This window comes from Ixodes scapularis, unplaced genomic scaffold (genome assembly GCF_016920785.2).
Source record: "Ixodes scapularis isolate PalLabHiFi unplaced genomic scaffold, ASM1692078v2 PGA_scaffold1__304_contigs__length_218370807, whole genome shotgun sequence".
Lineage (NCBI taxonomy): Eukaryota > Metazoa > Arthropoda > Arachnida > Ixodida > Ixodidae > Ixodes > Ixodes scapularis.
The window spans coordinates 5,649,701-5,675,354 of NW_024609846.1; the positions used below are offsets into that span (position 1 = coordinate 5,649,701).

Sequence of the window (25,654 nt, forward strand, 5' to 3'; positions counted from 1 at the left end):
TATGGCTGAAGTAAGGCACCCACTTCGGCGCTCCTCTGGCGTACCAGAGAAACGCCAAACCTTGGCATGCTTCGAATTCCCAGATTAGGATTTACTATGGCAGTTATGGCTCAAGCATGGCACAAACTTTGGCACTCCTCTGGCGTACCAGAGAAGAGCCAAACCTTTGCATGCCTAGGAACGCCCAACTAAGGCTATAGTTAGGCACCGTACTTTGGCACTGATGAGTGCCATGGTGCAAAAACCTACAGCGCCAAAGTTGGTCCCTTATGTTTGCCAGACCTTTGCCCAGGTTGGGCATTCCTCTGGCGTTCTACCTGGGTATATTACAGTTACATTCACTCACATAAAGAACGCAGTGATGTTGCCATAATTATGTACTAGTTCAAAATTATGATTTGGTTTGCCCAGAATACGGGAACGTTTTGTAGATTCGATTGAATTTCTTTCAACTTTATTTCCGACACAGTGGTTGTGATTCTAGACTTTTTCTAAAGCAAGTAAAGAAGCGTTTCCCAGATACGGCGCACTTTATTTAAAAAAATCCGTTGGCCCGAAAATAAAATAAAATTTGTATCTACTTCTTTAATACACCACCCTCATATTGTTGACAAAATCGAGGAACCACAGAATGTATCCCGTTGAAAGCGCCACATGATACGAGGTCAGACAGCTCTAGCGAGCACGCTTTGCCGGGAGCCCAACGATTCCAGAGAAGCTGTACTGCGGAGAAAAGGGGCTATAGTATCAGGCTGAAACAACGCCCGCGCCCTGGGGCGGCTTGTTTACGATTTCTAAGATTTTTATTTATTTCTTTTTCGTATATTTTACATTGTTTGATTTTATTTTGTATATTTTTTATTTTTATATATTTTTTATTTTAATGTTTTGTGATTTCCGTGATAAATGTTTTTACTTCTGATTTGTGTTTTCTTATTCCTCTATCGTTTTTATTCATTTGTTCATCTTTACATGTAACCTTAACGTCATGTAACTCTCCTAACTTGTCGGTCATTCATGACACCCACTCATGACAATGTTTTGATAGAAAGCGACCAACAACGCACACTCTGTGCTAAAAGAACAGATCATGTGCGTTGCTTTACCCAAAATAAATATCGATTCAATTCAATTCAATTTGAAAACAACGATTGTCACGATATGTCCAAAAGAATTTTCCTCTGTTCTTCCATCGTTTCAGTGCTCACAACCAGCGCCATAAGAGTTTAGGGTCGGTGTTGAGAGGCTTGCAACTGCTTTTATTTTCTGCCGTGCTATAATCACAATAAAAGTAACCTAGAGAAAAATGCAGTAGTAATTATATCAATACTTCATAACCATAATAAAGTACCCGGATAGAGGATACAGGTTAACCAACATCTTCGATTTACATTCTGCAGTATAGATATCATATATAATTTTTGAATATGAGGCATTAGATACCTCGTATCCAAAAGTGAATAGAAACCTCAAAATTTATAAATAAAATATAACTTGAAGCTCATTTTTTGTGCCAGATGTCCCATACTTTAAAAAGTAGGTTGTGTATGGACACAAAAGGAAATTAATTGAACTCACATTATACGATATTCCTCAACATTAAATGGACAAGGACGTTCCTATATTAAATTGCGGTTGAACATGAAAGACTAATAGATTATCTACACAAAAATCTGGCAAGGTGGCGCTTTTGCACACTATAATCACGGAAAGTTCAGGTTAAATCATAAGGCAAACCCTCCACTCCTCCATAAAACCGTTCCTTGCAACGTTATGAACTATGTCATTAGCACGTCTCCTGGGGTGAAGTAGAATTTTGGGCCAGTTGGTTCATTATCTCGCTGGTAAGCGCCACAAAAAACACAGGCAGAATGAAGTAGCCACACAGGGGTGCCCCTGTCTGTCTACTTGATTGTTCTTGTGTTCTTTGGAAGTTACCTTCGTTCTCATGGGACCCTGTTAAAGGATCGTTTCACAATAGGTATCTTGGAACTTTCTTTATTACTTTCGTAAGACGACTAATCGCCTGGTATATGATTTATAGAGCACTAAAATACCTCCCTATATTTCCAACATTCTTATTCTTGCATCCCCGAAGTGTGCTAACATGTGGAATAAGCCATTTCGGAAGTCCAGCTCAAATGAAGCGATCTGAAGTCCGTTGGGGTGCAAGGCACGGCTAGTAATGTAAACATAAAAAGTTTAATTGAAATAGCCATTAAACAAACGTAGGATGCACGCGTTAAGTTTTTTTAATAAATGATGCAACCTAGGACAAAAGTATGTTTCACCTTTCCATGTGCGGGTGCTTTTGACTTGCTTCTGGTTTCTTAGGTGATCAGTGTGTCTTAGCCATCGTCATTATTTTCTTTTGTGCTTCGCTATCCTCCGATTACTCCTTCTCTATATCTCGCCCCTCTTCTTTATTTTTACTTCTCCTCCTCCTCTTTACATTTATCTTTATCGACTTCCTTATCTTAATCTTCCCCCTCTTCCTTGTAATTTTCATCCGTATCTTCTTTCTGCTCGTTATTTTGGTCCTCTTTATTATTTTCCTCAAGCTCATCGTTACCCTCCGCTTCGTTTGTGCCTTCCTCCTTTGCCTCCCCATCTTTCTCCTCTTCTTCTTTCTCTCCAGCTTCACCTGCTTCCTCGTTCTCGCCTTTCTTCTCTCCACCGTCATCTGCATCTTCCTCTTCATCTTTCTTCTCTTCATTGCCAGCTGCTTCCTTCTCTTCTTTCGTCTCTCCACCGTCATCTGCTTCTTCCTCTTCATCTTTCTTCTCTTCATTGCCAGCTGTTTCCTTTTCTTCTTTCTCCTCTCCACCGTCACCTGCTTCCTTATTCTTGGTCTTTTTCTCCCCGCCATCTCCGCCACCACCCGGAGCATTCAACGTCTGATTAAATATAGGACTAGATGGATGATGGCAGTCCTGGTTCATGCACTTGCTTTCCAGTGGTCCAAAGTTGAACTACAAAGCAAGTAACGTTTATATACAAATTTTCGCTTGAGAATTTATCATTTAGTGCTTTGTAATTTATTCTTGGCGGAATGTTTGAAGCTAAAACCCAGTAAAACATTTCTACATCAGAGTATGTTATATAAAAAGTGTTTGTCAGTACATGCAGCAGGCGACCTAAATCTTTTGAGTTATGCAAGGTGAAATTAAAATCTATATTTCAAGATAAGCTGAAAAATGAGCTACAGACACTATGCAAATACTCCTATTTGTCGCGTTGGGCAACTGGGCGTGAGGGCGACGACGTAATTACACGACTAATGACATACAATTCTATATATCAACCTGAAAACTTGTCTTAGAATCAAAATTTATGCGGCTATCTGGAGTCAGTTGCTAAATTAGGCCATAAGAGGTGTGTGACTTCCGTGCGCTTTTGTTTGTTAAATCTTTTTTTTTTTCAATGTTTATAAAGGATGTAGTGTCGTGTGTTGAAAATTCTGAGTTCCTCCTTTTCTGCCAGAGATATTAGGTTGCCTAAAATAATTCAGCACAATAAAAGACTGCAACGCATTTAAATGCGATGTGCCACGTATTCGTTTATGGTGCAAACAAAAGCAGTTACTGCAGAACCCTACGAATACAAAAGTGATTTCCTTGTGACAGCGCTATACTGTTTGAAAAACACATTTAATCTTGGTGGAATGCCAGTGCCGACCGTATGAAAGACCATGATGTGGATAATACATAATTAACAAAATGGAACACATATTGATTGCATTGTACAAAATTTAATCTATTTTACAAGAATCGGAATAGTCACTAATTCGGTCCAAGTTTTGGCGTTTTTTTGAACAATGCTCTGACGTTTACTGTTTAAATAGTAGCATAAACCTTACAGCGTTTATTGTTGAACAGGTAAATATTGAGCCTCAGATATCGCAAAATTTTCACGGGAAATAGTGCAGTGCAATTATATCTGGTGACAATTTTTATTTTAATATTTCTAATTTATAGTTAAATATTTGAAGTTGCATCTATTTAATTTCTTCGCTCCCTCTGAGCGAAAATAGTCTACCTAATACATCCTGAAATGCGATAAGTGTTTTTTTTTTAAGTTACAAGCTTTAAATTATTAAGCAGCTGATGATTAAGATTAAAAAAATTTGAATTTGGGTCATTTCACTAGCATACATAAAATATTCAAAAAGTATCTTGATCAAAACTAAAAATGCTAAAATACGGATGTGGAATTCAGTACAGTGACAACTAAATCTTTTCATTTCTAGAAGCAAAAAAAAAAAAAAAATTAAGACGACTACATTAAGTTGCATCAAGACATGCATGCATTAACAGTTTCTGAAATTCTCAGACACACAAATGTGAATGTCCATAAAGATTTCTTTGAAGATTTCAATCCTCTTCCAAAAGAAAACCAGCGGGATCGTGTTTCTTTCGCCGTAAATTAGAAACGTTGCAGCGTGTGTTCAAACACTGGTAGTGTTCGTGGTAATATATTTTATTACATGTATAGACCTATCATGCAATATTGTAGCCAGAAAAAATACTTGAAAAAAAAAGACTAATCAATATCAAATGCACAAGGAAGTTGTAGTGGAGTCAAGATTTGCAGCTTCTAAAATTAGCTTGTATGGTATAGGTGAAATTCAGTGGCTACCAATAAATATTTGTTTAAAGGGTCTTGACATTGAGTTCTTGAGATCAAAAGGCGTTAAGAATTGAAGTCCAAGATTGACTACAAGCAACATATTAAATTAATAAAGATTTATCTATGTCTTAGAGCCGTCCATTAAATTGCAAAGAAACTTACCAAGCACGGCGTACCGTCTGGATAGAACTTTTCTACCCAGTAGACATCATCATTTTTGTATGGGAAGCAAAAGTAATTACAGGTTATAACTGGTTTAGCCTAGAAAAAATAAAAGCAAAAATAAAGATTGAAAGTATGTAGGGAACAGCCGTATATCTATACCTGCACTGCCCGACACTACTAACGGCATCACGATATCGTAAACTTTGCACATTTTTTATAAAGTAATTTTTAGACGTCAACCTTTGCCTCTAATTTGGCATTCATGAAGATCCAGCAGGCTAATAGTTTTTTTTTAAATTTTGGTTTAGAAAATAACCAGAAAAGGTTGTAAATAGCTCGTTCGTAACAAACTTGATGCACTCCGTGAAGAGATCAGCTGGGTTAACTGGCTGTCTTTTATTTTCTGAAAAAAAGCAATTACAATTTTCGGGGTACATCCTTCAACAGTGAAAGAACCATTTTTTCAGTACTACAAAATATTAAACATAATATCAGTGTATATCTCATGTGACTCTTCTCGGTAAGAACTACATGAAAGTACGCTAATCAGAATGGCGGAAATGCGCTAGAACCTCGCGGCCGGGTTCTCACATCGTTGACGAATGTTTTCAATTCGGGTGTACCAAACAGTCAATCTCAGAAAAAAATGTTTTAATATATCAGAAGTATATCCTCGAAGATAATATGACGATTTTGACGGCTTGGAACAATAAGTTCCTGACCGGAAAACCGCATGAGGAGTTTAATGTCATTCTTATACATTCTTAGACGTTTTTAAAGGAAGCATCTATGTACCTACTGGTGCATAGATGCTTGCACAAAATGGAAAGTTGTCCATTAAAGAAAAGCTCCCCGAACCCCTTTTAATAATATTGCTCCTCGACCACCTTTATTCCTAGTTCTAAAAATTCTGATCCAGAATCCCTCTGTGTCAAATATTAAAAAAAAAAAAAAAACGAAAATTGCATCTTCAATTTAGAACATATAATATGATGAATTCAATTATTTGAATCCCATTCTGCGTTTAACCAGTACAGATCATTATGGCTGCCCTCGCTTCTACCCTAAGAAAAGCTGTGAACACTTAAGAGAAACGCGTTACCTGCTAATCTACTGCTGGTCATGATCTTGCAATTATGTTATTTGTGCAACTATACTATAACTAAATCAATGAATGACTATATGACCGCATGCAAACCACTATAATAATGGCGGTATATTCGGACCCTGTAGATAATAAATAAATAACACGGGGCAACATGTGTTATGGGTTCTTGTTCGCAAGTAATTCGGGTAACGCACCATTTTTTGACGGTGCGTGTGGTCTGTTCTGTAGACTGTCGTTGAAACAAATACAATTACACACCCCAACCTCGAAGTTACAAGTGTTTTTGTTTTGCTTACAGTATTGCGTGCCTTTGGGTGATAATTGTTTCGGTATTCTTATCCTTCACGGTTCTTAAGGAAAAAGATACCGCTACACGCGATATTGCTTTTCGTATTACAAATGCTAGCTTTTTTTGCGCTTGAATTTTTTTTACAAAGAAAACAGTGTTGTTTTCCTACACCCCGAATGAATCAATTTGGCGTGAGTAATAATTGACTTCTACGCTCTATATTTCTGTGGGAACAGACTCGCTCTAAAAAAGGCAAAACTTCTCAAATTAAAGCGATAACTGTTATTGGTCGGCTCGTCCCAATGTCGCACGTTGTCTTTGTAGCATAGTTATTTATGTTTTTGATGTGGTAGTTGGTGTCGTAGCGTATAGGGCGTCTGTCGCGGTATTTCTAACTATAAAATGACGAGTAAACATTGGTAGCGGATACGAAACCGCCAAGCTGATCTGCACGTTTTCAAACGCGCAGTGGCTGGAATCGCGCGGTTGGGGCGCGTTTTCGCCATCCGCTTCGGGACCGTTTCCATCCAACCGCTTTCGCGAACAGGCACCCAATCGCGGCGCCACGCCGACTTAACGTCGATTGTTTTCGAGACAAGATGGCACCCGCCGCTGGTGAGGTGTCGGAGGCGCCGTAGTCCTTCATTGAAGCAGACAAATCAGCGAAGTAACAGAATGTTCGCTTCGGTGACCTGAATCCGAAACAAAAATAATTGACTTGTTATCTTAATTCGCTTCGCTTCGGTGGTTTTGATTCGGGCAAGCTAGTTTCTTTATTATTTGGGTTGCTCCGTCGCTGCGCTGCCATGTCCGTCTTTATCCGTAGAACATAGGAACCCGCCTCCGATTGCCCGAAGTAACAGCTTCCATTCCCACTTTGGCAGCCGCGTAAACTACTGTAAGCTTTCGACAGAGCGCATCACGAATACGTAGGCCGATAGAGATAACGTGCGCGTATAATTGCGTAGCAGACACATTAACGCGAAAATGGCGGCGCACACCCAAGATAATTGCGCTAGCTTGACCGGTGAAGCTTCTACCACCAAGCGGAATAAAGTGAACCTACTCAAGAAATAAAGTGTACGTACCAGACAGTGCATCAATAATCCACGCGGCGCTCATTTGAGTTTAATATCAAGCCAACAACAAAACAGCATATTCAATCGAGGTGTCAGTGCCGAGAGGCGAGTCCGCCACCAACCAACTTCTATATTTTCTTTTTTGTTATCAGTTCGAATGTACACGGCACGTGCATTCGATTATTGTTGATTATTGTGGTAAGCATATTGTTATTGTTAATGTGATTATTGCTTTTTTTTACGGGCATTTAGATTTTTCTTTTCATTTTGCTATGGGTGCGTCTTGTATAAAATTTTATAAATACAGTATTGTTCAAAGTTTTTGTTGGAGGTATGAACCTATCGCTTTTTTATATGTTGTTCCTCCCTGCCACCTGCCACGGGCTTGCAATATGTATAAATAAATAAATAAATACATAGCACCGAACCTAATCCCTGCACCTCCAATGCCGCTCACAACACCGAAGAAAAAAAAAACGAACAACGAGGGGTGAAACTTAGGCCCTCTTATTCAGGTCAGCTATATATGCAAGGAGGTTCCAATCCGAAGAATGGGTCGGGGCATCCTCTTCTGCGTCAGCAAGGCGCGCCTTGCTGGGCTTTGCTCGGGGGCGAAATCGAGGGAATCGTCGCCGTGGTTTCGAGGGTTCATTTTTCTTTTTTTTCACTGTCCAAAATTTCGAAGTGTGAGTTAAAGTACTTCTGGCTTTGTAGCGCTAAAGGTGGTAAAAGCAACCCTGGAAAAATGAGAAAATTTTGGCTTTGGACTGCAGATTAAATTAGATTTCGGACCTTAAATCAAGGTTGGCAAACGCAAGTCCCTAAAGATCGCGCGTGATCGCCGCGAAACCGTCAACCTCGTCTCGGTGTGTATAAACGGGGATGCTTGCGAAACGCATCCACCACCACTTCGCAAAAGCAGCTCAACCGCCAGTGTCGATGCGCCATAAAAGATAACCTCCTGTTGCCCTCAGGGATCGAATCTGGGTGCATTGCGTGTAAACCGGATTAAAAAGACCTTTCATGGTCTTTTTAATTAAATCTTCATGAAATAACATCAAGCATCCTGTTTATCGAATTCTGATTGGTGAATACTGAAATATTTTTGAATTGGCGGTCAATTCAACAGTCCTAGTAGTTCAAGTTCTTTTTCATTGCCCTTGTCTTTTTCGCGCTATTTAATAAATAAACGTGTCTAAGAAAGTAGAATCACTGTATACGCAGCCCAGCATATGGGTAGAGACTGCCAGGACAATACAATTAAGGACATTTATTCTTGAAAATAATCCACAAATATTCACCCATTATCAGTGATTATGGGGCGCGAGTTTGTAATGGCATGGGGCTCAAGGCTTGAGAGCTGTATCTAATCATGCAAGTCGGCATGTGTACTGAACTAAAATGGGTAAAAATGTCAAAAGCTCTACAGGAAGATTAATGAGCCTGCATGTTATCAATGGTACATCTGAAACCACGTTCGCATGCTGCTGTAGGTTGAATAGGCGCGGACAACCACATTTCTTACATTTTTGTTGTTCATTACATGCCCACGTGTCTTAAGTTCACCCTGAGTTCTAAAAATCATGTCTGAGGTGTTAGTCTACCCAAACGGACTTTTTCGAACTTAAATGTTTTTCCAATATAAACTGATTTTGGCGTCCATGGATCTTGCCGTCGATCCACTGGGTTTCAAATTTAATTAGCGTGTCGGCCTTCAGGGTAGATAATGATGAGCGTGGCGTCACAGCCAAGACTTCTAACTTTAGGGCGGAATAGCTTCGAAAGCATTCAACAGACTCACCACTTTTTGGGCATCCGCGTCCCTTTTGTCACAAGATCGATCTTCCTCCTCTGGCTTCGCTGATGGAGCGCAGTTCGCTATCGGCAGCAGAGCTGAAAATATTAAAAAAAACTCGTCATTGGCTGATAAAGCGTCGGCTTTCAATACAGATACGTAAATAAGAAACTGACTGATCCTAAGGTGCTTGTCTTGATCAACCTGAAAACCAATCTGTAACTCTGGTCACATATGTGTGCATACATGTAATAATTTAGTAAATATTAGGAGTTTTAGGGTAACTCCTCAAAAATGTGACAGATCAGCCATCTCAAAGGCACATAGGAGGAACATTACTCATTGAAAAATAAATGCACGATAAATCGCGTTCGTCTCTTTTTCCGCAAAATACTAGGGAGGTCAATTACTGCAATCAACGGACCAAGCTTGCTGAGTGACGAGGCCGTACGAGCGCAGTTACTGAAAAATCCCGTATACGTTAATCACACAACAGCCGTCAGTTTTAGATACTCACTTCATTCTGAGTGTAACATTGAAGACGAAACTCACAATACTAAATTAATTGTGACTTGCGTTCGAGTCACTCGCCGTACATCGAAGTGATTGCTTCGTGAGCGGACATGGATCAACTAGACTTATGGGCGTTTTGTCAATTATTGAATCAATACATCAATCAATCAATATATTATTTGTTACCTTTGACAAAGGCTGACAAAATTACGAGTTGGTGACTTCATTGGGATTAAAAAAAACGTTAATAATGCTTGTAAATAGTCATTATAAATCGCTTCTTCGTGATAAAGCGTTATAAATACATGTAGTTGTCTTCTGTTCACTCCACGTATTGCTTAACGTTGCGCAAAAGTGTGCGCCCCGAAATCCCTATATGTTGCCATCCAGTTTCTGGATTTGGAAACATCCCCTAGTATGGGTACCGCGGCATGGCCGGCTATCGAGGCACGTTGCAGACAATTGATTTGGACAACGGAAGTAATCCTCTGGACTGCATTATGCTGAATGCTTTTCTTGTTGAAGAAGTTTGTATTGTTTCACAGTCCTCAAAATCGCAAAATGCTAGAAATATTAGTTTCCACATAAGCGAAAACGAATACGTTTTTGATATGTCCAAGTATACTTCTATGTTATTTGAAATGTATTTCTTATTGTTTATTATATCTAAAATTTTAAGTGCATTAAAAGAACACTACTATTGACCTTCCAAGTTTTTTTTTAATTTTTTATTACAATGTATTTTAAGCAACACGACGAAAGATGTTTGAAATATAGGCTTTACGTACAACTTAAGTACACTTAAATGTACGAAAAAATATTAGAATATTCAGCGGGTGTCTTAGACATATTTAATTAAATATATTTATATTTCACCCCTATTAAAATATGCATTTAATACAAATGAAACACTTGCAGGTGCTAATCTTTGCAGACGACGTTAAACTGTTTCGGCAGGTGAACATTATCTATGACTTTGCTTTGCTGCAAGATGATGTCTATTCAGTCTAAAGCTGGTGTATTCCTAACAATTGAGTTTTGAACCCCTGCAAGACCCAAGTGATGTCTTTGTCCAGAAAGTGTAGCATATCCTGTTATATGTACTGTCTGGCAAATGAAACTATAAGTCGGCCCTATTGAAAATATTTCTAAAGGGCCCGTCAGCCTTGAAGGATTATGGGACCTCACAGGCCTTCAAAACCCTTAAAAAATACCCTACAGAAAAACCCTTCAAGGGTACCCCATAGAACAACCCTTTAGCCCCACAGCCCCTTAACCCGTCAGGCCCTTTAGCCCAGCAACCCTTTAGACGGCCAAATGACTGTGAACCATAGACAAAAATGCAGGTCAAAACACTGAAAATTTATTGCCGACATTTAGTTTTACATGCATATTATAACTCAAAAAGCAACGCTTTTTCAAACCCGGCGCAAGGAGCTGTAGACAAAAGGGATCACATCAAACAGGGACAACTGACATCCTTATCACAAAGAAAAATACCTTTCAAAGTACTCACAATGCCGCTGGGTATATTCCTGATGTACGGTAGTTCAGCTAATAAAACCGAGCAGGTGCACCTCACGTACACATAAACAGTCTCAGTAAGCACGTTTAGCGAAAACCACAAACTCGTAAGCAGCACCCGCCGCCGTTGAGAAATCCCGAGCACAGTCACGGTTTCGCCCATGATGATATCGCGCCGGAGTCTTCGGCGTATTTTTCGCTCGCTGGTCTGAAGTCGGACGGACGAAGAGGCGCAAGGAACAAGTCCGGACAGCGGCCGTCATCCACTGTCTCAACACCCACAGTGCCATAATCCCGGTGCGCAGGCGCAACATGCGGTGGGACGCTGACCCCGACTGCCAGGCTTTGCAGCGAGTAAGCCGACACCGGCCACCATCTCCTTGAATGCGCTGAACACAAGGGCGCTCGAGCGGTGCTGAAGGCGGCCTGCGCCGAACTATGGTTCACCTGCGGTACCAAGAAAGAAACTGCACGGATCAAAACAGACCAAGGGGCGAGCCCTCAAAACCATGCATGCTCACCTTCCTGGAGGAAATTGGTCCGCTCCAAACATCCCGGCTCGTGGGATAACCGTAACCGCACACGAGCAGAGAGAAAATGGCTATGGCCTCCCCCGCTTGCACACACCACCCTCCTCCCCCCGACCGCTGGCCTGGCGGCCCTGCACCCTCTCCCCATCGCCGGGCGGAGAGAGGCGATTGCTTTTGGGGACAGTCCCCCGTGGGGGGACCGGTTCCCGGAACGAGTCGCTCCCGCGTGCGTCCCTGTTCCTGGAAAGCGCGCACTGCTCTCGCGGCTTTTTTTTTTCTTTTCTTTTTTCTTGTTTTTTTTTATATATACATGGTTGCACGTATTTCGCCTCGAACGGACAGGATTGCGTTCGCCTCAAAACGCCGCTCGGCCAACACCACTCGGCCCGCGGCTCGTCAATTCTCCACATGGGCGGTCGCCCTTAGTAGCCTCTTTCGCGACCGAACACCCGGGCAGTGACAGACGGGTCCAGGAGCCCACTCGTATTCGATAGAAGAGCAGTAATAAAAATCTGACCGTACTCACACACGATCGGCATTCTCCAAATACTTATTTTTCCCCCGTAGCGTACAATAAGCAGCTATGTTCATTAATTCTGCGAAATGGGTTTTTTCCACCTGGGCCGTTGCCCACACAGACATATCAAGAGGCCTGAAGGTTTTCCCGACCCCATTAGAAAAGTTCTTGACAGGCTTTCAGACATTTCAAGGCATCGTAAAGGGGACTTTAGACATTTCAGGAGAGCCTCTGACGGGGCCAGTGAACCCACCAGGAAATATCGGTGCTCCGTCAAACATCTCAGAAATTCCTGAAGTCCCCTTCACACCCTTTAAAAAAATCCTGAAGTCCCATCAGAGCGATTTTTAATAGGGGGACCACAATAATGAAACTTCTAGGGGGTTTTGTGCATGATCAACTTTTTTATTTAATTCTCACGTGAACTCCATTGTTAGCCAGAGTCGGGGCATGTTGTATTACGTTAATATTTTTATTTATTTCTGTACTACGTTAACATTTTTTTAAAAAAGTAACGAGTAATTAAACTAATCCGTTACTAATATTTTGTAACCAAATTACACTACAAATTACTGCCGAAAAAAGTAACGCGGCAATTACACAATTACTGAAAAAGTTACGGATTACAATTAAGTAGTCACTTGTAATGGATTACTTCCCATGTCTGCACATAATGTACCTCAAAACTTCAGTTTGATGTACAGCACACTACAGTTGAACAGACGGCTCCAAATTTTACGAGGTGCCTGATAACAGTGCGATATCTAACTCATTAAATAGATAAAATACGTATTAATTGCCACAGAAAGAATACGGATGTTTTGCAGTAGGGCCAAGAAAACCCCGATTATTTTTTCTTAAGTCAGTAAAACGTGCATTAGCTATTTTAATAAGTCGTCCGACACGGCTATCAAGCCTCTCGCGAAAGTTAGCAGCGTCAGATCCGCCATTGCGCTGTACGTCGAACTGAAGTTTTGGGGTGTTTTATATGGGACAAAAGGTGTGAGAATACACCCTTCTTTAAATAGTGTAGATTATTTACTACGGGACGTAAAATCACGAAAATCGGCCATCATTTGATGATATACCCCTATGAAAATAATTTTGTACTTTTTATTGAAAACGTGTTGACTTCTTGTTGACTCGGATTACTTTCTTTTGACTTTGAGTTCGTCTTGACATGGTCAACAAAACGTTTGTTGATTTTGTGTTGAAACTTTTCTGATGATTCTCTTTAACCCAAGTCAAAAGAAAAGCTGTTGAATTTCTATTAACTTTACGTTGATCTTTTTTTGCTCACTTCCTGTTAACAGTGACTTCAGAATGACTGCAGACGTTTTCATTACTTCGTGTTGAAAATGTTCAGTTGATTCACTGTAGCCAGAGTCAATATAAAAGTTACAGACTTTCTGTTGACTTTTTATTGAACATGGCACACCTCGACTATATGTTAACCGTCGCCAAGCTCTCAATGATCTCTGACAACACGAGAAAGGTAGGGAGGAGCTTCAGTTGTCCCGCCTCCAGCCCGAGACTTCTACCCTGGGCATAGCTTCGGCGTTGGCACACCTCGAGCGCGCGCGTGCAGTCAAAGCACGACGGAAGGCATCGGGCGCGTGCTAGAGCACAGCCGTTCGAAAGACACGTTTTACCGTTTTCACTTTGTAAGTTACTATAGCGATAAAATAGAAACTTGGACGAGTTGATGTCTCATATCTTAAGATGTTTGTCCTGTGTGTCGTGCTGTGTGATTGATCTTGCTCTTTTACCATAAGATATGAGTTTAGTGACTTTAATGACCATACTAAACAAGTCCACTAGTAAACAAAAGCAAAATAGCTATTTTAAAGTGGAGAAACCGCCTTCACTCGCTTCGTCCTGAGTAGGGCTATGCAGAGAAGCCATAACATTTCTTCTAAGAGCAGCTTTTGTGGATGTTGTTTCAGTGACTGCACCGAATGATGATTAGTTTTATAAATGCTTTTTTTGTAAGAGATATCGTCCACAAACTTTGGAACACCATTTTCCCTTTGACAGACTCCCGAGAAGAAGATCGGATACTTGGAAACTTAATAAGTGTTGAGTTGGTCACTGGCCAACTGATTCCTTTCAATATACAGGCTATATAAGGCTCTGAAGCAGTAAACAGGGTTGCGATGTAGGCGTTCCGTGCTTCATGGTGAAGCAGAGTGGAAACCGTAATAATCTTCTCAATCTTTGTTAAAGGAAGAATAGCTAAGCTTTAAAGAATTTTTTTTAAAGTCTGTTGTTTTTCAGTTAAAAATTTACAGAAAAAGCATCTTGGAGGCGACAGAAAGTCTGTAGGCTTTTTTAATAAAAAGTGGGCCAAGATTCAAAAGAAAGTCAATAGAAAAGCTAGAGAAAGCCAGATGAAAAGCTATCTACTTTTAGATGCTCTGATGGCTTTTTCGAACACCCTTTAAATAGAAAATCACAACAGTTTTTTTGTAAGACTGTGTTTAACTACATATGCGCAAGCTGACATTATAGATTCGACATTCTATAAATTTTGGGACAAGTATTTTCAGTTTAACTTTTATGGAAGCACTCATCAACTATCATAACGTTTTGTTTTCCTAACGTTTTTTTTTGTTACATTCAGCGCCGTAACGCATCGGGCAGAAAGGACTGACCGAAATAGTTCACTCTAGTAAACAGGTGCGTTCGTCCTCAAGTCGAGCCTAAATTTGACCAGCCTGGCTGTGGTATAAGTCTCTGTCCTTGACAAGATACCGGTTAATACACTTCGCAGATAAGCACAACTAATATCCGATTTCTTTTTAATACAACAAAATTGTATTCGACATTCCACGCGACCTAAGATCTCTTTAGTGTCTTTATGTCGGTCTGAGTTTGAGACAAATACATAGCCATAGCTGAACTATGCGCCAATGTGAATTTATTTTCGTCCAGCTCTAAGGCACATGAGATTGTTGTCCATCACACAAAAAAGCATTAACAGGCTTTTATGTATAAAACATTCTTTATGTGTAATAAAAACGCATTTTTTTTAAGTCAGCTTCCAAATCTCAGATGCAGTTAACACAGCAAGTCGCTGGTATTCGTGCTGATTCAAAATAAAGCGCCAGAAAATAATTGCAAAGAATCTTTCAGTATTGGTTAATTGCATTCACTTAAATGTGTACCTTTAATGAGGGGATCGGCCCTTTTCTAAAGTCGTCAACTCTTCGCGCTCAGTAACTAAATAAAAGTCTAACTCAATCAAATTTTGACTATATGAAGTTCATATAACCGCTCCAGTCTGGCGCGGGAGAACGTTACTTGAAATTGTGTCAGCTGTTGAGCCGGCCAGTGTAAACGTGTGCTTTTTTTTGTTTGTTCACTGTTTGGCACTGTGAAATATTGGGTAACGGGGTACGTTAAACAGCACATGCGCTCACATCATAGATCTGACGGCAAGTACACTAAATCTATTATTACTTGAGATAACTTCATAGTCGAGATTTTACTGCACTAAGAGCGACATGGCGATGCAATGATATTCCTAATATGGCTCACATTTTGGCATCACTTCGCGCACTGCCTCGGGAAGATAATTTTCTATTAGGTTTTTTGTTCACGTGTATCTCGGTCACTTTACAGCTCTGTGCTTCGTAAGTCATGCCATAAAACATTTTATTAGTCTAGCCTAACATCGTTAAGACTGCTCCATACTGGACAACTTCCCGATTTGGACGTTTAAGGACGTATGCTTGGCTAAGGTTGCGAATACGGAATTTTACCAAGGAATTCAACTGCTACTACTAATGGCTTCCCGTAGCGTCATCGAATTATGCTAAAAAATCTTATGCTCGCGGTAAAAAAAAATTGGTGGTGGGAAATGGTTACTATACCGAATGTGCGCTGTGAAGTGAGGCCACCACAATAGTAGCTGCTATAGCATTTGAGAGAAACGAATTGTTCTTCTTTGGTGCGGCGTCGTGAGGACCAGCCCGAGCGTGTGGTTTCACAAAGACGCGTTTCTTTGGCATGAATGTTTATGCAAACAATGTATTTTCCGGTTCCATACCATCTCGTCTGTCTTGTAGATACGGCACCGAAGAAACCCTTACAACACAGTATGTATTAGAGCGCAGATCCTAGGCGCCCGTCTCCGGGTTTCGCGGCGTCGCCGTCGGCGTCACCGTCGGCGTAAACGCGCTAAATTGAGCGGGAAAATTGACGTCACGTGACCACAACACCAGTTTAATTCCCCGCTAAATTTAGCCGGGAAATGACGTCACATGTCTTGGCGTCACGTCACCTACGAAGAAATTCATTTTCTCCGCGTTATTTAGCGGAAAAATTGGAGTCATTTGAGCTGAACAGGAATTCAATTCCCAGCTAAATTTAGCGGGAAAAGTGACGTCACGTGACCACAACACCAATTCAGTTTGCCCGCAAAATTTAGCGGAGAAAATGACGTCACATGACATGGTGTCACGTCACCTATGAACAAATTCAGTTTCTCCGGTAGATTTAGCGAAAAAATTGACGTCATGTGATTTCAAAGGACAATTAAATTCCCCCCTAAATTTGGCGCGAAAATCTACTTCATGTGACCTCAAAAGAAATTTAGTTCCCCGCTAAATTTAGTGGGGAAAATATCATCACATGACTTGGTGTAACCTCACTTATGAACAAATTCAGATTCTCCGCTTTATTTAGCCGAAAAATTTACGTCACCTGACCTCAAGAGCAATTCGCTTCCCGGCTAAAATTAGCGGGGATGGAATTGCTGTTGAGATCAGGTGGCGTAAATTTTTCAGCTAAATTTAGCGGGAAAACTGTTGGTGGAGGAGGGGAGGGTACAGAGGAGGACGATGGGAAGGTACGCACGAGGAGGAGGGGAAGGTATGAAGGAGGAGGGGTAGTTATGGAGGAGAAGAAATATGAGGAGGGGAGGAGGAGGGGAAGAGGAAAAGGAGAGGAGGAGGAAGAAGAGAGGATGAGTAGAGAGAGGACGAGGAGGATGGAAGAAGGAGAGGTGGAGTGGAAGAGGAGGAGGAGTGTAGGACGAGAAGCAGAGGATGAGGGGTGGAGGATGGAAGAAGGAGAGAGGCGGAGTGGAAGAGGAGGAGGAGTGTGGGACGAGAAGCAGAGGATGAGGGGTGGAAGACGGGAGAAGAAGAGGAGGAGAGGAGCAGGGAAGCAGGGGAGGGCACGGAGGAGGAAGAGGGGCATACCCTCCTCTGCAAACCCTTCCCTCCCCTACTGAAAAAAAAACCATTTGGCGCCTATATGAAAATAAACGGGTCGATACCGGTAACAGTTTAACCATACCGGTCACCAGTTTGTCAAAGGGGTCCCCCGTATCAACCGTAACGGTAACCTATTTGGGCAAACAGGTCACTCCTTTGGCAAACGGGTCGCTCGTCTGGGCAAATGGGTCGCTCGTCTAGGCAAATGGGCGACACGTTTGGGCAAAGTTGTCGCACGTTTGCTCAAACCGGTGACCATGTTGCAAACTATACCGGATTAATCAAACGGCTCTCCGGAGCCCGTTTGATATTGAACGTACAGATCGGCGGCGTGGGCACGCCTAGCGTTTCATCCGTGGCAGCCAATGTTTCCGGAAGGCTGGGAGCGCCGGTTCATCGATTTCAAATCGTCCGCGTAATGCAAGTAATTATATTTATATTTCGATTGCGCTGATGTTCGCTTATGCTGCAACTGAAACTAACACCTTTTTTTGTTGTTGTTTTACGTAAACGCGCGGCGTGGGCGAGCCGATATTTTTCACAGAACTTTAAACTTTGTCCATTTTTGTTGCCTCAATTTACTTATTCAGCTCGAATCTCTTTCGCAGAAGACGCGAACGCGTGAAAGAATGTACGTCTAGACTCCATTTCACTTTAATTCAAGACCCAGCGAAGGTAGCACGCGTACACGCGGATGCAAGAACATCGAGCATTGCGTGAGCACGCCCGCCGTTGCAGCAGTCAAACTACGAGCTCGTGCTGAGTACTTTCTTCGCTCGGGCGCAAGCCGAGCTTCTGGCCGCCCCGCCGCCATTTCCAAGGTTCCAGCGTGCTAAAATGCGCGCGCGCGTTTGTTTTTCGAGGCTACAAAAACACATCTCACTGGAATGTCTGGGGAGAGGGAGAGGGGATGTCCCGGTGGTCCCGGCGCCTTGACCTCGCCCCCTTCCTCCTCTCTTGTCACCCCTGTCACGTGACCCGCAGGAACGTGCGAGCTACACGCTGATAAGCATCGAGATCCGGAAGGGTGCGCCTGGCAGCCGCTTTTTTCTTTGTTTGCTTGTTGTCAGTTCCAGCTCGAACTTGCTCGTCCACCTGCTTCAATCTGTCGTCTAACCCTGCGGTCTTATTATACTTCGTTTCAGCTTCCGTCTGAGCGCAGCCAAAGCTACGTGTGGCCGGAGCCAGTCACACGCCGGCAATAGGTCACGCGATCTCGGCTGCACTTTTGTATCACTCCGCTGCGCCGCTGGTCGTCCGCGCCGCCCGCGCTGGCCGAGGATTTCGTCTGCTACGGGTGTGTCAACGGTATCGTCTGCTACAGGTTTAAAAAGCGCCCTTTCACGTTCTGAAATTTAGTCACAGGAATGTCAGTACGTAGGCTGGCCGCTGGCGTTTCTGTACGAGCTTTCCACCTGTTCGGCATAGTTTCGAGATGGAAGTACACATTGCAAGGTGCCCGATGACCCGGCCGTTGATGTTTCCTAGTATCGCCTGGATATACCAGGAGTCGAGGCGTAGTCCTTTCCACCAGCTTCTCGGCGTTCAATGTGATTGGCAGGTAAAGCAGTTCCTGATTTCACCGCGTATCAGTGAATTGTAGTGGCCCGGACGCTTTTCTTGTTTACAGCGCATTCGCGGTACGACGCGGCCGGAATCTCCTGCCGAATTTGAAAGTAGACATTCTTCACGACCTCTCGCGCCTGACGCCCAAACGTGCCTTTGCGAAGGGACGCTTTGAAGCGACTCGGTGAGGAAAGCAGCGAAGCACATGATTCGGCCAGTATGGGAACGAAATCACACAGAAAAATCGAGCGCTGCAGCCATGTTGCCAGCGGATGTACGTGTTTTCACCAAACCACATGCATTTACATATATTAATAAAAACATGAACTTCAGATCTTTAATTCCTTTAGTTCCAAATCATTCTCAGCAGTACACATCTGGAATATTGTGCAATGTTTACGCACAAAACAGTTATTTAAAAAAAATTACTTTTGCGGACTATTTGGTGGTGCGTAGGAATGCTCTTCTCGATGTTGCGAACCGTCCCTCAGCCTTTGGCTGCGCTCGGACGGAAGCTGAAACGAAGTATAGGATGTCTCTCGACAACGTTTTGGATGTGCACCAAAGCTATCAGTATTCGAAAAGTCCTACGCGTATATCGGCAACAAGCGATTCTTCAAAGAAGTCAGAAATTCTTGCAGTTTGGTTGGGTTCGGCAAATGACAGCTTGTGCGCCACATCCTGTTGAAACTTCCAAGCAGCCGTTCCCTCTCGGTTGTGTTTGTGTGCTTGTCCTGCTTTGACCGTGTCGAAAAATATCACGGATTACATCTTTCAAGTCAAATATTTTTATGGTGAGTGCACTGCAACCTACTTCTTGGCAACAATTGACCGTTCTTCTACTCGTACTCTTCTATATTATCTATATAATGATGCAGCCACTATTCTCGCGGCAGCCGGACGAATAATTTCCCGAAAGTCTACCTTCATATTCTAGAATTACCTCGATTCTTGATTGCTTTGCTATCTTATCAGTTGTATAAAAGCTTAGAGTGCCTCTCACATTTCACAGATCGCTCTCACGTTTGTACTTGTCTACAGAAGACGTAATAAACTTTGAGGAGAATTGAAAACAATCTTTTGTGTCTCTTTTCCTGTCCATTTGCAAGGACCTACGTGAGCACATTTGTTCTACGTGTTTCCTCCGTGTTATAAATAGGTTTATGAGTTTTCGGAACGTCTTAAATAAGTTTAAGATATCCAACCTACAAGACGATCTCCATTTAGGGCTAGCGCGTAATTTCCCGATTCGAATGGCACGTTCAAACGTGTGGTCATGTGCAAGGTCGAACGGGCACCCGTATCAAACGGGCACCTGTATCAAACGGGTAATGTTTAGAGCGGGTACCGTTTCAAACGGCTACTCGTATCCCATTATCACGTTTGATCCAAACGCGTCGACAAGTTTGCACCCGTTTGATTTAAACGGGTCGACCAGTTTGCCACCCGTTTAAATTTCAAATGGTTTTTTTCAGTAGGGTCCGCTCTCTCCCGTCCTCCTCCTCAAGAGCTGCGCTCTACATTTGCGTTACAGATATTTGCATACGTCTTTCATTTTTCAGAACTTCAATTGCCATTTTTCTCTGGACCTCCTTTGTTTATTGGACAATCGATTCTGACTAATTCTGAACCAAAGTATCTGAAAGTTTAAACAAGATACGGAACTAGTTAAACCTGATAGAAATAACTTGAGAACGAACCTCCTGCGAGAATCGGAGCGGCTGCCAATGTCTCGCTAATCGGCTTAGCTTCTCAGACTCTGGAGGGCGTCTCAGCGAAAAGTTGTCCACGCTCTGAGGCCACCAAAAGGTTCTTTACATGTAACCCCCCCCCCCCCCTCCTCCCAATATACGAGTGTAGTTCTGCGTATAGGTCGTTCCGGCTAAAAGGTCACACTTAGTCCTTTCATTACTTCTTTAATAGGAGATAACTATCTGCCGAAATTAAAGAAAGTTCTCAGTGTTATGTGCCCTGCGCACCAAGCTTCTTCGTAACACGTGCACAGTGTCGTATCTCGAGGAAGTAATATCCTGGCGTGTGCCGAAGAACTGCTCTAAAACATGAATACGGTTTTGGCAACTCGGATTTATCAAAAAAAGAAGAAAAGAAACCTCAAAACTCCAATTTTACGGTGGGAAAATAAAAACAAAATGGTGATTAACATGTCGCGCGGAAAGCACGTAGACCTTCATGCTACTTATATAAAAATCTATTTTATCATTATTTTGAATTCGGAGCTAGCTAGCTGATCGGCTGCCGAGATCAGTTGGAATAGAATGGCGGTTGGTGAGAGCGCGAAACTCGGGAAGCGCGTGTTCATGTCGCAATGGTCTTTCTTATGTGCAAAGGTACACTGAGGCTTGTCGGAGACGTTTCTTGTTTACTGCCTTCTGTTGCTTCTTTCGACCGCCACAAACATATGCAATGTTATAAGTGCGCAGGCCCAGTGGTCTTGAGACAGGCCATTTGAGGTTCCTTTAAAATCTCGAACCACTGACAAAAGGGGGTTTACCATGCACTAAATACCTACCCCTGAGAGTGTTTACCCAATATTTCATCAAACTATTATTTTATTATCAAAAAGGCATTATAATTCTACTCGTAGACCTATAAACCACTGGCTGCCGGAGTACTGGAACAAACGAACAACAGCGTCGCTGGGATAGCACTTGAATCCGAGAGCAAACGCTCCCTACTATACTGCGTGAGTTGTATAGTAATATGCAGCGTTTCTTATTAATTTTGCGGATGATGTCTGGTTTAATATATTTGTGGTATACGGTGGAGAAGGGAGTGGGGGAGGGGGAAGCGTGGAGTAGGGGCTGTGTAAGAACACCAGCTCGTACTGTAATACGAGACCAAGCCTTCCATACCATAGCCTTTGTAGCGGCATCTAGGTTCACATGTCAGCGGATCGCGAATCCATCGCGATAATCACTACTGGAGGCGATATTGTAGGCAGCCACCACGGGTGGTCACGATTGCGGACCTGCGGATCACACGTGAATGGTGAATCATCTGAGACCTCCTGTTAAAATATTGAAATATACGCCGGTCATTGCTTGTTTCAGACAAGCTTGATTAAGAATGGTTCATTATTTCCTAAAGTCGATCGCAACGGCCTTCTGACTGCTTGTGAAAAAGGCGAAACAGGCTCAAGCTGACAGTTTACTGATTTTATTAAAACTATGTTGTTTATTCAATATCAGTCGGCTTTGGTTTGGGTTTTATTGTATTTCTAAGATTAAAACTAATCCTAGAATTTTTGGGAAGTTCATTTCTTGCGCAAGACTAAATTCCGTCTTCTTTCAGAATAAATGTTTAGTTGTAAATGTTCAAGTTGATGCTTGAGGTAAGTTTCTGCATAGATATTATGTTTCTTGAGATATTTCACTTATGCATAGCTGTAACTTTCAAGCAGGAAAGGTTTTAATCAATAAATACAAATTAACGTGCGTTACTTATATCTCTAAAGGTAACGAGTACGGCAACACTTCTTTTCTCTGCAAGTAAAATGTAACGTTTTTCGTCACTTTTAAAGCATGAAATTCTTTTTAACGCTACCCCCAAACCCCAAAATTGTGCCCTCCCTCCGTCCGTTCGTGCATGCTATGCTAAATTTAGCGGTGGAAGTGCCGTCACGGAACGCCACCTGGCGTTACATGACTTATAAACTTTGGGGAAATTGACGGCACGTCACATATTCGTCAACTCAGTTTCACCGCTAAAGTTACTGAAAAAATTCACGACTTGTGGCAAAAAGATACATTCAGTTTTCTAGTAAATTTAGCGGGAAATTTTTGTCATGTTAGTTATACATCAGTGCAGTTACCCGCTGAATTTAGAGGAAATTTCACAGCTTGTTAACTTGATGCGAATCCAGTTTCACTGCCAAATTTAGGGGAAGGGGGGGGGGGGGGTAATCGACATCACGTGACGTCACGTCACGTGACCTATAGAACCATTTAGTTCCCCGCCATTAGCGGGATAATATACTTCACGTGACACACGATTCTCTCACCAATTCCCTATGCATCCCCAGAAATTTGTACCATCATATGCCTGCGCCATCTTTCGACAGGTTGGGGCAGTGCGCCCGTAGAGCGCCGTGTATTTCATATACAAATATCGCCCCAACGCCAAAACGTTAAGCTTTAAACAATCTGCCATGCTATTACTCTATTTTATTATGTACCGCTACTCTAGCACCGACATTTGAAGATGATGACGTGTAAACTGCGGTTTCCTCAGTCGAATGGACATTTCGATGGATTGCCACTACGGATAGTTCCCAAGTTAATTGAAATGTACAGTTTATGTTTGGGTATGGACAAACATTTGTTATTGTAGAAGTTAAATAGGATCCCTCTCTAACCTCTCTAATAGTATGGCAAAATCTGTGTGTCTAAGATGTGTATTAGATCTATAGAAAAATATATTTCTGAGGTAGCTCACACCAATTCTTCAGAAACGACAAAGGTCAAACGTGGACAATTAAAAAAAAAAAAAGATTTGTCATTCGACTGCAGTAAACCGCAAAACTCGATAATGTGCTGGCTGAATGCGCCACGTGGCGCCAGATAGGTGAACTAGAACCACCTGTCACAAATATCTGGCCATTATGCATTTTAAGCATTATAAAACTTTGAGAGATAAAGGTCGCGGCCATTTTTGTTTCGGTAACGTCTTCAACACTACTTGTAACTTTGCGCATTGGTTATTTACATTGGTGAAGCAGAATGTCATAAGCATGCAAAAGGTTAAAATATATTTTTTTAGTTTGGTCGGTGTGCTGCCTTGCTGAAAGTGGGCTCTGGAAACCAGATGAAGACCGAAAGAAATGTGGCCCCGCCTCAAGAGGAAAAGTCAAAGCAGCGTGTGAACGAGCCTATAGCCGAGTGTGAATCCGCGGCAATATATGATTCAGACTGATCATGCAAGTCACAGTTTAATGACTGAGTTGCAGGGAGCCGACATAATAAGCAAGTGCCAAGTAGCCAAGCGCGAATACGTGGTCTCAAAAAACACAGAAGGGAGGTAATCTACTGCATCCTGGATCATATAAAGTGACTATTCTCATACCCACTATAGCTCCACACTCTGCTCTGCGTACTTTTTTTCGTGCGAATTAAGCTTTTGGTCTCGGGGCCCGGTTCTCTTTTTCTTTTTGTTGGCAATCGGTCATTCCGGCTTACGTTGTCTAAGACCGTACACTTTTCTTGTGCAGAGTAATAACGTTAATCTTACAAAAGAAAGTCAGGTGTAAACAAATATACATGCCAATTACTTATAAATCGACTGTTCTTTTCCACACTTCGGTACTGATGCAAAAACATTACCTGCTACAAAAAGAGCCGTGAACGCTTGATTCTTCATGGTGACTTGTGGACGTCTTCGTGGCAGTTGTTGAAGTCATGTTTTTCCGCATTGCTTTTATAGACGGCAAAAAGAGCATGACGTCTTAATGCTAGCTACCAAAGCCTTAAACATTTGGATCGCCTTATGTGGACGTTCTCTTCCCTGTCAATCATACAGAAATGTTAAGTAATATGTCTGATCTTTATATGCCTCAAACTGCGAGTCATGCAGAAGGACAATACGTTAGCAAATATGGCATTTACATACATCACCCAATCTCTCTAGATCTTGCTCGCCTAAGACGTCTAACTCTTTCCAGTTAAGAAACAATTTAGATTTTATGAAGAGCGTCCAACATGCTCTATTTTGGGGTTAAAATAATCGATAGCTCTAAGTACTTCTTGGACAGTTATTTATGCCTCTACATTTTCTTATGTTTTATTATCTATCTGTGGGAAGTGACATAAAAACTGGCTTCTCAACTAAATATATTTACATGGCGATAAGCAAACAACGCTCATAGAAATAAAAAAAGAAACGCGTTTCATTTCTGCATTATCACTGGTTAGTTCACACACTAAAATGAAGAAGAAAAGGTGTAGCCATTAAATTTTTTGTCACGTCTGAAACATCCCAAAACTTCAGCTCGAGGGCAGCGCACTGGCGTCAAACTGACGGCCCCAACTTTTACGAGAGGCTTGAAGACGGTGGGCTGTAACATATTAAACAGCTAAACTACGAATCAAAGACTACAAATAAAAAACACCGAGTATTTTGAGTACGGCTATGTAAACCCCGATTATATTTTTTGCAGTCCATCGTACGTACATTAGCTATTTTAAAAAGTTGTACAACTCGGCTATCCCGCCGCTTGGGAAAGTTGTTACCGCAATGGGTTCAACGGCAGCGCGCTGTACTACATCGAACTGAAATTTGTGTGGTGCATTATATGATGACCCCAAGGGGTGCAAAAATATATCTGTGTTTGTGTGTTTGCAGAACTAGATTTACTTTCTGTAATCTCATTGTTATTTTCGTTGGTTCTTCGCCTATAGGAGCAGTGTTCTTGCTTGATGTCGAACCAGAGCACCGTGGTATTGCTCTCCACTTAGCCTAACGCTTCACGCTGTGATTTTACCTGGCAGATATCTTCTTCATGCGCGGAGAAACTGCGGGAGACAAGAGCGCGCGGAGCCGTCAGAACGTCGAGCTCTGTTGGAATGATTTGTGGGCAGGCCTAAAGCTAGCTGTCTTTGTCCCCACTGCACTCATCGGACGCGTTATGGCGCACATACTTGCGTATTGGCGGACGAATCCGCGCGGGCGGAAAGCGGATTTGGGAGCCGGAAGTTGAAATCG

The 25,654-nt window shown here is 42.2% G+C and overlaps 1 protein-coding gene across 1 annotated transcript; it reads right to left on the bottom strand.

Annotated features, from left to right (window-relative positions):
* Window positions 1-2,477: 2,477 nt before the first annotated feature.
* On the bottom strand, window positions 2,478-24,313 carry LOC8025580 (protein rpi-1-like). The gene is made up of 5 exons (XM_042290606.1): window positions 24,277-24,313; window positions 9,072-9,163; window positions 4,792-4,890; window positions 2,879-2,972; window positions 2,478-2,722 (listed from the first exon to the last, which is right to left on the bottom strand). Exons 1-5 carry the CDS (start codon window positions 24,311-24,313, stop codon window positions 2,478-2,480), a joined length of 567 nt encoding a protein of 188 aa, XP_042146540.1.
* Window positions 24,314-25,654: the final 1,341 nt, after the last annotated feature.